At 44.4% G+C, this 17,081-nt stretch overlaps 1 protein-coding gene across 2 annotated transcripts in view; it reads right to left on the bottom strand.

The window, feature by feature from the left end:
* LOC103184977 (proto-oncogene tyrosine-protein kinase LCK-like) overlaps window positions 1-17,081 on the bottom strand; it is a 52,472-nt gene that overhangs the window by 9,621 nt on the left and 25,770 nt on the right. For both annotated transcript variants that reach the window (XM_007903255.1, XM_007903256.1), the window contains exons 4-10: window positions 9,328-9,421; window positions 8,147-8,245; window positions 6,799-6,902; window positions 6,159-6,308; window positions 5,914-6,066; window positions 2,956-3,135; window positions 2,330-2,406 (exon numbers count right to left, since the gene is read on the bottom strand). In XM_007903255.1, the coding sequence (XP_007901446.1) occupies window positions 2,330-2,406; window positions 2,956-3,135; window positions 5,914-6,066; window positions 6,159-6,308; window positions 6,799-6,902; window positions 8,147-8,245; window positions 9,328-9,421 (857 nt within the window). The remainder of the gene's footprint in view (window positions 1-2,329; window positions 2,407-2,955; window positions 3,136-5,913; window positions 6,067-6,158; window positions 6,309-6,798; window positions 6,903-8,146; window positions 8,246-9,327; window positions 9,422-17,081) is intronic.

Genomic DNA, 17,081 nt, shown 5'->3' with positions numbered 1-17,081 from the left:
CTGACTCTCCAGTGAATTGCTGGGAGTGTGACTTAAAACTGAGATTCCCATCTACCTGTTCCGGTAGATGTTAAAGATCCCTTAGCACTATCCAAAAAGAGAAGGGATTTTCTTCCAGTATCCCATCTATCAAATCCACAAATTTAGTCATTTATTTCATGCCTGCTTGTGGGACATTGTGATGCACAAATTCTCTGCCACGTTCATCCACAAAATACAGAATCACGATGCAGAATATCCATTGAAGAGATTTGAGATTGCTGCTCAACATGAAAGAGCTTTCTGCCCCATGTAACCTGAAGCTCTACCTCTGAAAGTGGACAAGAGAGGTGGGAGCTTTCTGTCACTGTAGTTTGATCAACACGAACAAACTTTCACTTTTTGAATGCAAACATACAGAATTCAGCAGCTCCACAAAACATTTAGACATTTCTGTTCTCACAAGTTACAGACAGAGAGACACTGTTTTTTTCCCCCGGAGATCAATATGATTAAAAAATGTGCCAATCGCAGTGGAAAACCGAAGAGGTGAAGTAATTTCCGATGTTGATCTAACACCTGATAAAAAGTTAAAAGTAAGGAGGTTGCGCTGTGACTGTCCACATACCTTATGCTTCCTTATCTTACCAAAATCTTTCTAATTTTGGCAATTTTTCAGCAAGCTATTCATAGATTAACCCCAACTGTGGATTAATGCTGTAGGTTACTACTTAATCAAAATAAAATGACACATATCTCCGCTTACTTCAACGGATTCGGGGAGGGGTTTCTTAGTGTGCACACTTTTTCCATTAATATTTCATAGCATTAGAATTTAAAGATCTCGCTGCTATTTATGGGCGTCTATCTCCTGCTTCCTCCCCCGCCACCCCCACAGGCTGACAGCAGCTGTGCTGCTATATCTACAATACAGAAGTAAAGATGTTTGATTAATGGAAAAGGATATTTAAGAAAAAGGATTAAAAAAAGCCCTACTCAGACCGCAGAACATTATATCTATGGAAACGGTAAAAATGCAACTTTAAAATTGTTATCACTGGCTTACACCTGTGAAACAGGAAATTGCTGGAGAGGGGATCCTTACAGTGCTTGCTTGTGATAATGCAAGAGTTGTACCACAAATTTACAGCCATACACTAAATCTATCACTTGGATTCACTTTGAGTTATTTGAAAGTTTCTCAACAAAAAGCAACCTAATCTCCTCACTTTCTCCCTTCTATCACTTCTATTTTACTTTCTGCACATTTGTCCAGCTCTGGTATCCAACCTCTCTCTCTGTCACCATTTTTCTTGTTTTTCTCTCTATTATTGATTCCCCAGCTGCTCCCTTTGCTCAGTGAATAACAGCCTGCTTTATATCGACCTGCTCCGCCATCGGTGGATAAGCTTTCAGCCATTCTGCCCCATCTCGCTGGATTTCCATCCTGAGTTCCAATTCCACTTTGCTCCATTCCTTCCCACCTTTAAGGCCCACCTTAAAACCTTTGATTATCGACATGTACTTTTTGTCACCTTTCCTTCCCCTCCCAAAACTTTCCTCAGCTTCTCCCAACCCCCAGCTCAGGCTTCAGTTGGCTCTTTGCAGCATTTTGAGATGTCTTCCCAACAAAAAAGTAGCGATATAAATGTAAAATTGTTGTTAATACTACGGTAATTGCTCCCTTCAGTTTTCCTCTTTTATTCTATGACTATTCGTAGACAATCCAGACAGCCATTTTGCATCCAGCAAATCCCATGAACTGCCATGAAATGAACGACCAACGTATCTGGAGGATTCTTGGGAAAAACTCTGTTTTCTGCTTGAATTATGTTATTAGATTTCTAACATCCACCTGAACAGACAGATGGTCTGTTTGTCTCATCTGGAGATGGCAGCTCCAACAATACAGTGCTTCCTCAGTAGTACACTGGAATTACTGTGAGTTTGACTATTGAAACATCTCCACCAGATCATAGCTTGTAACTCGCTCCTAAGAATCCAGTGTTCCCTACAACATTTATCTTTCATTTACGCAAAACGTATCCACATTATTTTTTTGAAATGTTAAGCAGTGAACTCTAGCTGCAGTAAACCACACATTCATTACACCTCCTTGAACATACACTATATACACATCAGAGAGCTCTTTCAAATCTAACTGGAGCTTTGATCATTGCCTTGTGTATCTTCAACTTACAGTTACACAGTTACCAATGTTACACTGTACCTGGTAACTACAGAGATCAGGTACTATAGTAACTTGTGTCACCCGCTAATTACAGAGAACAGCTACTATAATAACCGCAGAGCAGAAGTGAAAAACCTAAAATGAATCCAACAGACTAACCTGTGCCGACATATCGATCAACTTTGGAAGTTGTACTTTAAGTCCTTCGTCAGTCTTCAAGAAGTCCAACAAACTACCTGGAAGAGAACAAAACCCACGCACACATCATGTGAAGCCCTCGATGAGTCTCAGTTATATGGAGGCAGATGAACACAACTTTTTACATTAAGAACATGCATTTTCGAGTATATCATGTTAAAACATCTCAAAGCACTAGATAATAATTATTGTCAGTGTGGACACGGTTTTTGTATGCAAACACAGCAGCTTTTTTGCACACAAACAGACATGAGGCAAATGGCCAAATAAATATCACATCCAATGAGGCTTATATGTGCCCTTTACAGCTATGCCCAATTGGCTGCTGCGTTTCACCCACAAATATACAGTCAATTCACTTTACAGTACATTCTGTGAAGCACTTTGAAACATCTAGAAGACATGAAAAGAGCTATATCAGATGCAAGGATTATTATTATTTAGTTTGACGCAAACAGACAAACACAAATATTAAAAGCACTATTAGAGAACATGTGTAGAAAGGACATATTGTACAGGAGCAGTGATATCTATTCCAGCGGTACATGAATTTGGATAACTACTTGAATAACAAACTGCTACTGTACCTTTCATCATATATTCAGCCACAATATATATGGGTTCTTTTGTGACGACTGCATAGAGTTGCACCAGCTTGTCATGCCGGAGTGTTTTCATGATGTTGGCCTCTGCCAGGAAGGCTTCAGGAGACATGCTGCCCTCCTTCAGCGTTTTAACGGCAACCTTGGTGTCGTTCTTATAGATGCCTGTGTGAAGGTGAAAAGAAAATCAGTCTTGAAATTATAATAAAATAAATATTACATTTGATATGGTGCCTAGAACATCAAAATGCTTTAAAGCTCTTCACAGGGAATGGTTGTGAAGTGCTGTGACCAGACCACATATTGTTTAGTCAAATGCAGCAGCCAATTTGCACAAAGCAAACCACAAACCACAAACGGCCACGAAGTAACAGTCCAATTTTATCTGCAGGATTGTTGGTCAGGTCACATATATTTTGAAAAATTAACATAGGACCTTTAACATCCACCTGAGCAGGCAGACAGATCCTCTGACAATGTCAGCCAGAATGAGAGCTCAAGTTTTAACATAGGGCTTGAACCCACAATTTACTGAATCGGGCCAGTGCTACAAAATTTGCCAAGTTGACAGCCAAGTGTAGTAATGTCAGTGCAATACATTTACTCAAACCAAAAGCAAGAGAGCAACAGTCCATGAAGATATTGTAAAATGCACAAGAGTAGAGAAATGACAACAATTTGGAGTCTGAATAGTGCAATGGGTTATTAAACTATCCTTTCAGCTCAAAGCCATGGGTTTGAATTTAGTCCAGACCGGCAAATTAACGGAAATGAAAAATACACAGAAACATACCCAAAGAATTAAAAAATTAACAGTAAGCCCAGGTAAATGACAGCGAGATACTGATAAAAAGGTAAACAAAGATTGCTAATAAATTGTGTCCTCATTCTTTTCTTTCCCCACTGGATATGAAAGGATTGCACTTTAAAAGAGCAGCACAAACACAATGGGCCAAATGGCCTTCTTTCTTCTGAGCTATACATTTCGATGGTTCTGTAGTTTGCAGCTTTAACAGAATACAACAGGTATAAATGAGTGCATGAGTACCCAAAGATGGTGGAGTAGACACGAGGGAAAGCAGTGAAGACAAATTGCACTAGCAAATTCTGAAGGGAATTACATAGCTAGTTGGGAAAGGAATTGGTGGAGGATATGAATAATGGAGGAGTTTTTTTATGATTGATTGACCTCAATTCACCATTAATAGACCTCAGTAGCCTTTATCGGTTCTGTACATTCGTATTTCCCAATTAAAGAGAGCATTTAAAAGGAGCTGTATCCCACTGGGTGAAATATTATGTTAAGTAAAAGAACTCTAATATTATCCTACACTGAAATTGAATAGTAAATCTGCAATTACACTCTTCTGTGAGTGATGTGACAGTATTAATCTTCAGCAAGGTTATTCTGGAACTTTTTACATCCTCAATCCACATTTGAGTACTTTTGAACTATCATCTACATCACTGTCATTCTATTGACATTAAACAATAAAAATGAGTTACTTAACCACTGAGCAAAAATTTACTGATTCAAATCCTATGCTGTGTTAGATGATCGCCACCAAACTAATAGTAAGGTTGCCACAATTGGCCTGAGTTCACAAGTGAGGAGTGGGGGTAAGGGGAGGCATTATTGGTATTCTGTGATTCCTGCTTCATATATGTTTGTGTATGTGTACGTGTAGACATCCCATGTGAACATTATCTAGCTCATCTCTGATGCCCTTCACAGGGTATGTATCTATCCTGCATAATGCTTTGGAAGAAGTCTACTTATCCTCAACTAATTATCACATCAAATGCATTATGATATGAAACACCCTTAATGTATTCCCATTTATTAATTACAGACGGTTGGTAAACGTTTCATCCCAGACCCAGCTGTGTGGATCAGCCTTTTCATGCTTGTTTACAAAGGCACTAGCTTTGAATGTTCACTGGCTCGTGGCACTTGATCACTGCTTCACAGGATACCCACTTGATTCAGTCAGGATCCTGTTCTAACTGTGAACTAGGAGGCTTTCAACACAGAGATTTCTTTGAGTGCAACTATTGTACTGAGCCCAGGAGATGGGACTGATTCCCTCATTTTAATGCAGCTAAAACACAATGCCATCTGAATTCAGTCAGTATCACTTTGAAGCAGCACTCAAATAACTTAAATATCAAAGATGGTGTGTTGAATTTTGTAAAACAATAACAAAATGTCTAATTCAATTTGGCTGCATAGGGAAGGCTTTACTTATCATCAGTAATTAACAAATGGGACTAAATAGATCATAATGCTATCTCAACAAACTTTTCATGAAAACACTGTAAATGTTACACTAATGCTGTTGATGAAAATAAATTTGCTGTGTACCTTCATCAACAAATCTACTAAATAGTATCTCTCTTCCCTTGATTATGTCATGGAAAGATGTTGATAAACCACTAAAATTACACTTTGAGTTTTGAATTGTGCATTTAATTCTAGCAACCACAATGCAGTTATATCAATAAATATTCATGTATAAACAGAGCTTGTGGCTTTTGAGCAATTCAAATTCTAGGTATGCGCTTTACATGTGCTCTTGTGCCTCAAAAGCAGCCTGACAGCCAATGAAAACTTAAAAGATCATTAAGCCCACTGATAAGCCCACATCATAGATACAAGCCTGTTAAACTCTTGACACAATTTTCCCATCTGAGGGGGAAAGTGGGAGGGAGGAACATGCAAATACATCAGTCTCTGGCCGTATATTTTAGTTCCAGTTCCCAAGACATCAGCTAAAACTTAACATCAAAATATATAGTTTACTATGTATGTATTTCTGTTTAATGGGAAATGTTTACCTCTTTAATGCAGCGTTAAACAGTTACCACAATTCCATTTTAGAAATACTGCAGGAAATGTAGTTTGCCCAATTTATCTTGTTCACTATAGATTCCAAGACTCACCCATCCAGACCTCGCCAAACTGCCCAGCACCTAGTTTCTTTGTCAACTTCAGGGATTCCCTTGGGATTTCCCACTCATCGGGCCACCACGGCTTCTGAGGCATAGCTGTTGGGCATGGTCTAGTCAGGCGTTGGCACAGACCATCCGAGTTCTCTGAAGAAACAGTGTGACAGATTGTCATCCATTAAAGATCATGTTCAGAATTCAGCTGTTATAATAGGCATTACATGCACACATACACTTACTTGAATAGTACTGAACAAGTTGCTTTAAGTTGATGAATGTGGCCCTGGGAGTGATATAATAACCACCACGGTCAAGTGATCTAATCTTGTAATGCTTCACTATATCACCGTGCTTAGAGTCACAGTCCTTCACAGACAAAGAAAAGGCACCTGCCAAGACAGTGATAAAAAGATGGTTAGAAGTCATCTATTTAGCCTTAAACAATTCAATTGGATAAAGTGACAACTTGATGCGAAACAGCAAAATGACATGTCCAGCTGGGTCCACGGTAACTGTTAGGGCTATAACTTTCAGGACTGAGGACGTTTATACAACTCAAAAACTGCCTTGGCTTGTTGTGGACATGTCTGACTTTGACACTTGTGTCTCTTCAGAACCAATTTAGCCCCAGGAAGAATCTGCTTACTTTTTCATCTCCTCCCATTATCCAATTATAATGCTATGTTCCAAGCTAAAGTCTAGAAATCTCACAACGGGGGTCTACACTATATTTGATAGATACATCATAATAAATCTGATTCAGATTTTGTAGCTTGCTTGTGATATGTAATACTTCAGTGTAAATAACTCATTGCCACAAAAACAATTCTGTATCTGTGATTTCCTTGAGACACAAAATTACATGGAAAATGTACAAACCTTTACTGGTTTCACTCTCCCGAATTAAAAAAGTCCCCGACTTATTGCCTGATGCTAGAAGTTGCCTCTCAGCATTTTTGCGACTTATTTCTCTGAAGAACCATCTGCAAAACAATAAACAGGAAACCATTTATAGAGGCTCCGCTTTCAAAAATTCATTTTCATGGTGGCGCAAAGCCAATCTGACATTTTCTTTCAAGTTATGTTTGGTGAAAAATATTGATCTATATTTAGTACAAAACCAAACAAACGCCCTGCCTGACGTCTGCCAGCTGTCTGTTTGTCCGATTGTAGTTTCCTTACATATTCTTCTCCCAAATCTCCTTTCACAATGTTGTTTTTGTTCCATGGGATCCAAAACAAATGGCACACTCCACTGGCAGGTCAGTGTACTTTGGACTGTTAACATACTTTATTCAGCTAAACCTTATCCCTGAAGATGTTTATTCATCAACTGCAATGATTTTATTAACACTAATCAAATTGTATTTCTCATAAGCAGCATTAAAGAATGTTGGACCCAGCAAATGTGTTGGTTTTCTTTTAAGCATCTTTACTGTAACAAACTGGGTTTATTTAACCTTAGAATAAATTGGGTGCCAACCATTTAATCAAAAAAGTGTGTGTGGCATAGTGTAATCTTTAAGATTCTGAAGGGACTAGATAATGTAGACCATGATAAGCTGTTCTATCTTGTACTGAACCGTAGAACCACAGGACAAGGCCTGCAATTGAAAGGAGGTAAATTCAGAACAAATCTGAGAAAACACTACTTCAGTAATCGAGTTGTAAACTAACGGAACAGGTTCACTAGGGAGACAGTGGAATCAAAAAGTGCTGTTTGTTTCAAAAACAAATGAGATAGAATTTTGCTAGAAAATAATATCTCGGGATACAGTATATAGTTTGGGACACGACATGTCAAGCAACTGTCAGGATTGTGGAAGGTGAACTAGATGGACCTTGGTCTTCTTTTGCCGAGCAAATTCTTATGTTCTTATGTTCTTAATTGAAAACAGGGTAGAATTGTCACAGTCAGTAAAATATCTCCATAACATTTTTTTCCATAAGTCATCTCCATAAGTCAGAATGATAAGATAGCTCAATGCAGTAAAGACAAGGCTGCTTCACAAGTGGAAAGATTCAAATCTTCCTACTAATCCAATAGGTCTTGTAATTTTACAATTTGAAGTAGGCTTTCCACTGAAACACATATATTTTTAGTGGGTATTTTTGACAGGGTGGGGGTGGTTCAACCAACAACAGGTGGAAATAAATTAGAAAACTTTGCAGAAGTGAGACAATGCTGCTCTCTAAACAAAGTAGGTAATAGATGAGAAAGACATACATTTCTATTTCTAATGAATCCACCCTTGCCATGAAGTTACTGGGAACAAATCCCTCCTGGCCAGTCGACAATAACATCGCTTTCCACCATTCTCCTTTTCTGAAAAGAAACAGTCACAAGCATTAGTAATCAATAATCACAAAGGCAGTTATTTTTAGTGAATTAAACAGTCACGTTTTGAGTTTACCGTTCCCATTTGTGGGTAATATTGGATTATTCAGTAATAAAAGGAATATATCTTTACTTGAGGTTAAAGCTTCTTCCATTTTTACATCAGTTGTTTTTGTACAATCTATTGTATCATTACAAAATGTAAATTATTAAGCACTCTATGTAAATATTCAATATGTGATACAGATTGAGTATGTGGCACTCGGCAGTTTGCATAAAGCTTCATTTTCTATTATGTGAATAATAAAGCTTCCAATTATCTAAGAATGCCTAAGCTTCTTTAACAATCTCTTGCTGCTTGAGAACACTTTCTTCTATTACTATTTCCATATTTTTTTATATTCCTGTACTGTGTTTACTATTGTTGAACACATCACCATTTATCAAATCAACAGATGGATCACTGCTACATGACAGTACACAGACATTCCTTTCTCAGGAATATTTTAATACATGAACATGAGATAAACATATTTACAGAAACATCTATGCTGCACAAATATCTCAGAAGGCTTTATTTACAATTATTGGCCAAATATATAGCACATATATCATGCACACTTTATAAATATCAGAATCTAAAATTCACAAGATTTGCTGTAGCATTTCACTTGCTGGCATTTATGCAGATTTTGACAGCTTGGGATCCGTGATTCACATTTGTTGTGTTGTGAATGTTATGAGTATTTGCAAACAGAAAGCTCCTTCAGTAATTTGAATCCAGTGGCAAAATATCACATTTTAGACCACATATTCAATTTTAGAGAGTTACCTAAAGGGACTCTATATTCTTGTTTTCGTTAAAGAATGTTTGGCCACCATTTTTTAAAATGTCTTTGCAAAGGGACAAAAAATGATTAAAAAGTATTGTTCTATTCCCTTCTTTACAAACAAAGTTTTCAAACAATTTCTGATCATGACACTGTATGAGGTGGCCACAGTATCGTATTCAAGTCCAGAGATTTCTGTTGCCACTACTTGCCAAAAAGAGAGAAAAACAAATGACTTACACTGATATAACTTTGAGTTGGTCGCCTTTCTTAAATTGCAGGTCATAATCATTGGTTGGCTCATAATCATACAGAGCTTCAACTATCTTGTCCACTAAAACCAAAGACATAAAACAATGCATTTTGTTGAACTTGTAAGAATGTTACTATCCATTTGTTTAGGGTTAAAACAGTATTAAATGATAAATCGATTTGATCTTCATCCAACATTTGGACCATTCACACGCAACTTTTAGGGATTCTACGCATAGGGCGTTGCTTCAGTGACTCCTACCTAGTGTTTCCATGGGTGGATGGGAGATTTATGTGTATCTATTTTCACACATATATGCATGAATGTGCCTCAAATTCATTATGTGAAGAAATTTGGTGGTGTTAAATAAGGAGACATTATTAAGAGAATTTGGGGTACATTTAGTCAGAATAATGTTATAATAACCGGTTGTGTCATCCATGCTAATATGCCTCTGTGAGAAGCAGATGTCTTGATGAAGAGAATTGCCAGCTTTCTGCCTGAATTTATGGGCAAGTGAACCAGTCCCAACTCTGATAAGAGCCCAGCTACCTTTTGGCATCCATATTCTCCCCACAAGGACTTGTCATCCATTGGCAACTTTGTTGTTTAACTTACTGACTGTTGTGGGTTCTTGCTCAAATAGGAAGCTAGGGGATTATTGAGCTAGATCCTAAATTAATACTCAAATAGTTGATATTTCACCTGTACTATTGAATAAATTAAAAAATAATAATTCTTACCTTTGCTACAATGCCTTTCACATCAGGAGAATGTCCCAAAGCACTTCACGAGTGAAAGGATATAGCATAAAGTGCAGACACTGTGTGTTGAGTGGATAAATGCAGTAGCATTTTGTGCACAGCAGTGTCTCACAAACAACCATGAAGTGAATGACCAATTTTATTCTAGGAGAATGTTGGCCAGGACACCTTGAAGCACTCCCTTGTCTTTTCAACATTAAACTGAGGTCCCACTTGCCTGTTCAGAAGGACGGTAAAGATACTATAGTATTATTTGAAAAGAGGAGGAAGTTTCTCCAGGTGCCCTGGCCAACAATCTCCCAAATAAAAATAAATGCTCATTCACCTGCTGTGTACCAAATTGCCTACTCTATTTGCCATCAAATACAAAGTCATTACACTTCACAGAAAACATGGTGAAGCATTTTGGGTGTTCCTGACGTGGTAAGGCACAACATCAAATACAAGGATTATTATTGTTATTATTAACAGCTGAAACAGGCTATCAGGAAGGGTGGTTGAGGCCATCATATTACATTCAGTTAAGAAACTGTCAGTATGCCATTAGAAAGATGGTAAGATTGGTATTGTGGAAGCATAAAATCAAATGCCCCATAAGGCCTTCTTTATCTAAACCTCCCTTGTGATTTTGTGAAAACAATCACTCCACATCCAATCTTCATGTGAATCTCTTCAAAGTGTGTGAATAATGGACCTACAAGTAATTACCAAGAGGAAATCAAAATCATCCCTCAACCATAGACCGATAGCTCACAAAAGAGAAATTTCATCCATCATTGGCAATTACTTGTTAATATTTAATATAGTCAAACAAATCCATAATGTTATCATGTTATAGACAACAACAACAACAATAACTTGGATTTATATAGCGCCCTCCACACTGGACGGCGTCTCAGAGTGCTTTACAGTAACGGATCCCGGGACAGAGCCAGAGGAAGGGGGGAAAGTGACCAAAGGCGCGGTCGAAAAGAAAGGTCTTCAGTAGAGACCTGAAAATGGGAAGGGAGGGAGTGAGACGAAGGGAGTGAGGAAAGCAGTTCCAGAGCCTCGGAGCACAGTGGCTGAAGGCACGGCCGCCGAGGGTGGAGCGAAAGGGGAGGCCAGACCCGGAGATACAAAGGCAACGGGCACTGTATTGAGGAGAGAGGTCAGAGAGGTAGGGGGCTGCAGGGACTTGAATACAAGGGTGAGGATCTTGAAGTTGGTCCTCTCTGGGATAGGCAGCCAGTGCAGTCTGGCAAGGACTGGGGTGATCGGGGAGTGGAGTTTGGTGCGGGTGAGAATGCGGGCGGCAGAGTTTTGAATGATTTGGATTTTATGAATGGTAGTGGAGGGGAGGCCGGCGAGGAGGGCGTTTGAATAGTCCAGCCGAGAGGTGACAAAGGCATGGACCAGGATTTCAGTGGCTTTTGGGGAGAGGTATTGGAGGAGACAGGCGATGCATCGGAGGTGGAAGAAAGCGCTGCTGGTGAGGGACCGGATGTGGGGAAGGAAGGATAATTGAGGGTCGAACCTGATGCCTAGGTTGTATACGGGTTCAGAGAGTTTTAGGGGGAGGTCAGGTAGGTGGAGGAGGTGAGAGCCATGAGATTTTAGACGTTGGCAAGAGCTGAAGAGTATGGTTTCCGTCTTGTCAACGTTCAGCTGAAGGAAGTTTGCACTCATCCAGCCCCTGAGATCTGACAGGCAGACTGACAGAACATCAGGGGACTGGGAGTCGCAAAGAGAGGTGGAAAAATAGAGTCGGGTATCATCTGCATACATGTGGAAATGTACCCTATGTCTGTGGATGGCATCCCCAAGAGGGAGCATGTAGATCAGAAAGAGGAGGGGCCAAGGATGGATCCTTGGGGTACCCCGTAGGTGACCGGGTGAGAGTGGGAGGAGAAGCAGTTTGTGCAGACGTACTGCTGGCAGGTTGTGAGGTAGAACTCGAACCAGGTGAGTGCAGTCCCACTGAGGTGGATGACGGAGGAAAGGCAGTGGAGGAGGATGGCATGATCGACTATGTCGAACGCGGCGGAGAGGTCCAGGAGGACAAGGAGGCAGAGGGAGCCCTGGTCACAGATAGAGAGGATGTCGTTTGTGACTTTCACAAGTGCAATCTCTGTACTGTGGGCAGGGCGGAAACTGGACTGGAGGGGTTCGAAGAGGGAGTGGGAGCTGGATGACAAGTAATTTGGTGGGGAGGGGGTCGACGCAGCAGGTGGTGGGTTTCACGGTGATGATGGTGGGTGAGAGGGAGAGATGGGGAAGAAGGAATGTAAAATGGGGGTGGTAGATTCAGGAGTGTGCGCACACAACAAAAAAAAAAAAACCTCTGTGCCCACCCTAGGGCTCGCATCAGGGACCACAATGGTCTTGTTGGGTTGGCTGCCCCAGCCCCAGCCTGTGGGCTAATGCCGTCCACCTGACCACTCGCTCCTGGTCCCCGCATGCGCATTATGACTGCGCTCTTACCCAAGCCCCCTCACCCCCTCCCTCCCTTCCCCCTCCTCCCTCCCCACTTTGCATCTCTCCCGCTCTGTCATCCCTCCTCTCCGTCCACCTCGCCTTCTATCCCCACTTGACCCTCCCACAACCTTCCTCTGTTCCAGCCTGGGAATCCTCCGCCGGGCTCACCGTGGCACTCGGCGTTGGCTGTCCAGCAGCAGCCACACCGACTGCCCCATTCCTCACCACACTTGCCAGCCACCCCGGACACAGACCCGGGGAGCCAACCTCTCCTCCCTCATCCCCATCTCCCCCACCCCTGCCTCACAACCTGGACCCCCCTCCCTCCCCACACACCCTTCTGTCAACCGCTCCCTCCATATCGGACTACAAAACGTCCGCTCCCTCTGTAATAAGGCCCTGGTCATCAACGATCTCATCCTTGATGAGAGCATTGACATCATGGCCTTAACTGAAACCTGGCTCACCCCAAGCGAAACCTTCCCCCTCACGGAGGCCACACGACCGGCGACACCTCCCACCACATCCCTCGCCCCAACCGCTGTGGTGGTGGTGTAGCCCTTATCTCAAGGACACCACTTGCCCTACCCCCTACTCCTCTGGCTCTTTCCCCTCTTTTGAGCACCACACCCTCTCCCACCCCTCCCATCTCTCACTCAAAATCCTCCTCCACTACCGGCCCCCTAAAACCTACCCACCTTCATCTACGACATTTCTACTCTCCTAACATCTCTCTGCCTCTGCTCTGATCGCCTCATCATCCTGGGTGACTTCAACCTGCACTTCATCCCCTCCTGCTCCACCTCCTCAGACTTCTCCTCCTTCCTCTCTTCGCTCAACCTCTCCCTCCACATCAACTCCGCCACTCACAGTCACGGCCACCCACTCGATTTGGTGATCGCCCGGGTGTCACCATTACCAACAAGGCCATCTCCGATCACCACTTCATCTCCTTCACCACTTCCACCCCCCTCCCTACCTCCACCAGACCCACCACCATCTTCTACCGCCCCTGGAAGAAGTTACCCCCACAATCCCTAACCGCTGCCTTGGAGTCCTCTGAACTCCTCTCCTTCTGGCCTTCATCCCTCACTAACCCCTCTTCTGCTCGCACCCTCCTCCACAACACTCTCTCCTCCACACTCGACACTCTTGCCCCCATCACCTCCCATACTGTCTCTTACTCTCGCTCCTCCCCCTTGTTCACCACCCACCTCCGCTCACTGAAGAGCCAGGTGCGGGCCGCTGAACGCACCTGCCTCAAATCTGGCCTAACGGTCCACCGGCAAATCTGGCTGGACCTCCTCAAAACCTACCGCTCCACTCTAGCCTCGGCCAAGTCGTCCTTCTACTCCAGGATAATCCTGGAGGCGAAGAACAACCCCAGGCTTCTGTTCTCCACCACATCCCGACTCCTCCGTCCCCCTCGCCACCCCGCGCAGGTCATCTCCTCCAACCTTCACTGTGAGGAGATGCTAGATTTCCTTGAATCCAAAATCAAGGGAATCCGCTCGGCGGTCACCGCCCCTCCAACTTCCACCCACCCCCACCCCTTCCCTCCCACACTCCGACTCCTACCCATCCTCCCCTACACACCTTCGAACCCGTTTCCCCACCCTCTGTCACCAACCTCATCCTGTCCTTGAAACCCACCACCTGCTCCCTGGACCCCATCCCCACTCCACTCCTTATCTCCCAGCTCCACCTCTTTGCCCCACTTTTCACAGAAACCATTAACCTGTTCCTCTCCTCTGGCTCTGTTCCCATTCCCCTCAAAACTGCCACCATCACTCCCACTCTGAAAAAACCCTCCCTTGATGCGTCACAGCTATCAAGCTACCGGCCCATCCCCAACCTCCCCTTCCTGTCCAAGGTTCTCGAAAGAGTCGTCACCTCCCAGCTGCGCTCTTTCCTCTCCACCCATTCACTATTTGAACCCCTCCAGTCGGGTTTCCATGCTGCCCTTAGCACGGAAACCGCCCTGGTCAAGGTCACTAATGACATCTTGACCATCTGCGACCAGGGCTCCCTCTGCCTTCTCGTCCTCCTCGACCTATCGGCTGCATTCGATACGGTCGACCATTCTATCCTCCTCCACCTCTTGTCCTCCCACATCAATCTTCAAGGCCATGTCCTTGAGTGGTTTAGGTCCTACCTCTCCCACCGTCTTCATTTTGTTTCCACTAACGGCTTTTCCTCCAACCCCCGCACTGTCTCATGCGGTGTCCCTCAGGGCTCTGTCCTCGGTCCCCTCCTCTTCACCCTCTATACTCCCACTTGGTGACATCATCCGGAGACATGGGGTTAACTTCCACGTGTATGCGGATGACACCCAACTCTACCTTTCCTCATCTACCCTCAACTCCACGACCACCGATGTCCTGACAGCCTGCCTGTCCGACATTGAGTCCTGGACGAGAGACAACTTTCTTCAGCTCAACGTGCGCAAAATTGAGGCACTCCTGATTGGCTCACGTCAGCGCCTCCGCACCTCAGGCGCTGACAGCATCAGCATCCAAGGCTGCACTCTCCACCTCTCAAAGCCATCAGGAACCTCGGTGTTCTGTTCGACCCTGAGCTGTCCTTTCTTCCCCACATCCGCGCCACAAGGCACTGCCTTCCACCACCTACGGAACATCGCCAGACTACGACACTACCTCACCCCTCACGCTGCTGAAACACTGATCCACGCCTTTATCACCTCAACGCTGGACTACGGGAACTCTCTCCTCGCCAGCCTTCCCGGCAGGTCATTCAGAACTCTGCAGCTCGTGTACTGTCCCGCACCAGGCTTCGCGACCACATCACTCCCACCCTCGCTCGCCTCCACTGGCTCCCCATCCCCCAGAGGATTGAATTCAAAATCCTCATCCTCACCTACAAGGCCATTCACGGCCTTGCTCCCTCCTGCCTCTCCGACCTACTATTCCCCTACTTCCCTGCCCGTACCCTCCGTTCCTCTGGCTCCAGTCTGCTCCACATCCCCCGCCCCAACCGCCCTACCATTGGTGGCCGGGCCTTCAGCCTCTCAGCCCCTAGGCTCTGGAACTCCATCCCCCAGTGCCTTCGTCTTGCTTCCTCCCTTTCCTCTTTCAAGGTTGGTCTCAAGACCTTTCTCTTTGACCGTGCCTTCAGCCCCTCTCTCAACTCTTTACCCCCTCCTCGCTCCCTCCCTTCCCTCCCCTCACCCTGACCATTTCCCCCCTGCTCGGGTCCCAACCCAACTGTCCAGCGCTTTGAGACGTCCTCCCGACATGAAAGGCGCTCTACAAATGCAATCTTGTTGTTGTTGTTGTTGTAGTAGGAGCAGATGATGAGGAAGGTGAGGGGGACAGAGAGGGCCTGGTGGTGGGTGACAAGGGGCAGGTGGATGAGGCTGCCTGGCAGATGTTAAGTATTTTAGATGAAAAGAAGTCCATGACCTCCTCGCACTTGGCATTTGATACGAAGATTGAGGAGGCCTGAGGGAGGGCAAGGAGGAAGTAGTGGGTGGTAGAAAAAAGGATTTTAGGGTTGTGTTTAGCCTCCAAGATGATGTTGGAGTAGAAGGCCGTTTTTGCGCGTGTCAAAGAACAGCGGTTGTTGTAGAGATGCTCGAGCCTCAGTTGGCGGTGGATTGTCAGGCCAGCGTTCCATCATCTGCGCTTAAGCAGACTGGTTTGGGTTTTTTGGCGGAGGAGATGGTTGTTGTACCAGGGGAATTGGGTGGGTTTGGAGATGGTCCTAGATTTTAGGGGGACGAGGGAGTTGAAGGTTGAGGAGAGGCAATCATGGAGCAGCTGGACAGCTGCTTCAGGATCTCCGTGGGTGGAAGGCCAGAGGGATAGGATGTTTGATGATGAGAGGGCCTTTGTGAGGGTCTCAGGGGGTAGCTTTTTCCAAGGGCGGTAGAGGATGGTTGAGGGCTTGGTGGAGGAGAGAGGGATGTGAGAGGAGAAGGAGATGAAAAAGTGGTCCGAGATGGCCTTGTCCACTATGCTGAGGTCGGAAATATCAAGGCCATGTGTGATGATGAGGTCAAGTGCATGACCACGGTTGTGGGTGGGTGAATTTATATGGAGGATAAGGTTTAGGGAGGAGAGGAGGGCAGTGAAATCAGCAGAAGTGGTGCAAGGGGAGTTTAGGTGGAGGTTGAAATCACCCATTATGAGTAGGCGTTCGGAGCAGAGGGACGGGGAAGAGAAGAGAGTAGAGATGTCTGTGTGGAAGGAGCTGGGGGGCTTATGGGGGCGGTAGACAAGGAGGATTTTTAAAGGGAGAGAGGGATACAAGAGGGTGAGGTGCTCGAAGGAGGGGAAGCAGCCAGAGGAGTAGGGGGTGAGACCAAGGGAGGCTTTGGAAATGAAGGCCACCCCGCCGCCACGTTGGTTTGGACGGGGGGTGTGGTGGAAGGTGTAGCCTTTGATTGGAGGCTTCAACTAGGGGGACAGATTCATTGGGGGAGAGCCTGGTTTCGGTGAGCCCAAGAATGTCAAAGTGCTCGTCCAGGAGTGGAGGAGTGGAGGGGGAGGCTCGGGTCG

Source organism: Callorhinchus milii, unplaced genomic scaffold (genome assembly GCF_018977255.1).
Source record: "Callorhinchus milii isolate IMCB2004 unplaced genomic scaffold, IMCB_Cmil_1.0 Scaffold3, whole genome shotgun sequence".
NCBI classification, from domain to species: Eukaryota; Metazoa; Chordata; class Chondrichthyes; order Chimaeriformes; family Callorhinchidae; genus Callorhinchus; species Callorhinchus milii.
The sequence above is the reverse complement of the archived record's forward strand: the minus strand, read 5'-3'. Positions and strand labels throughout refer to the sequence as shown.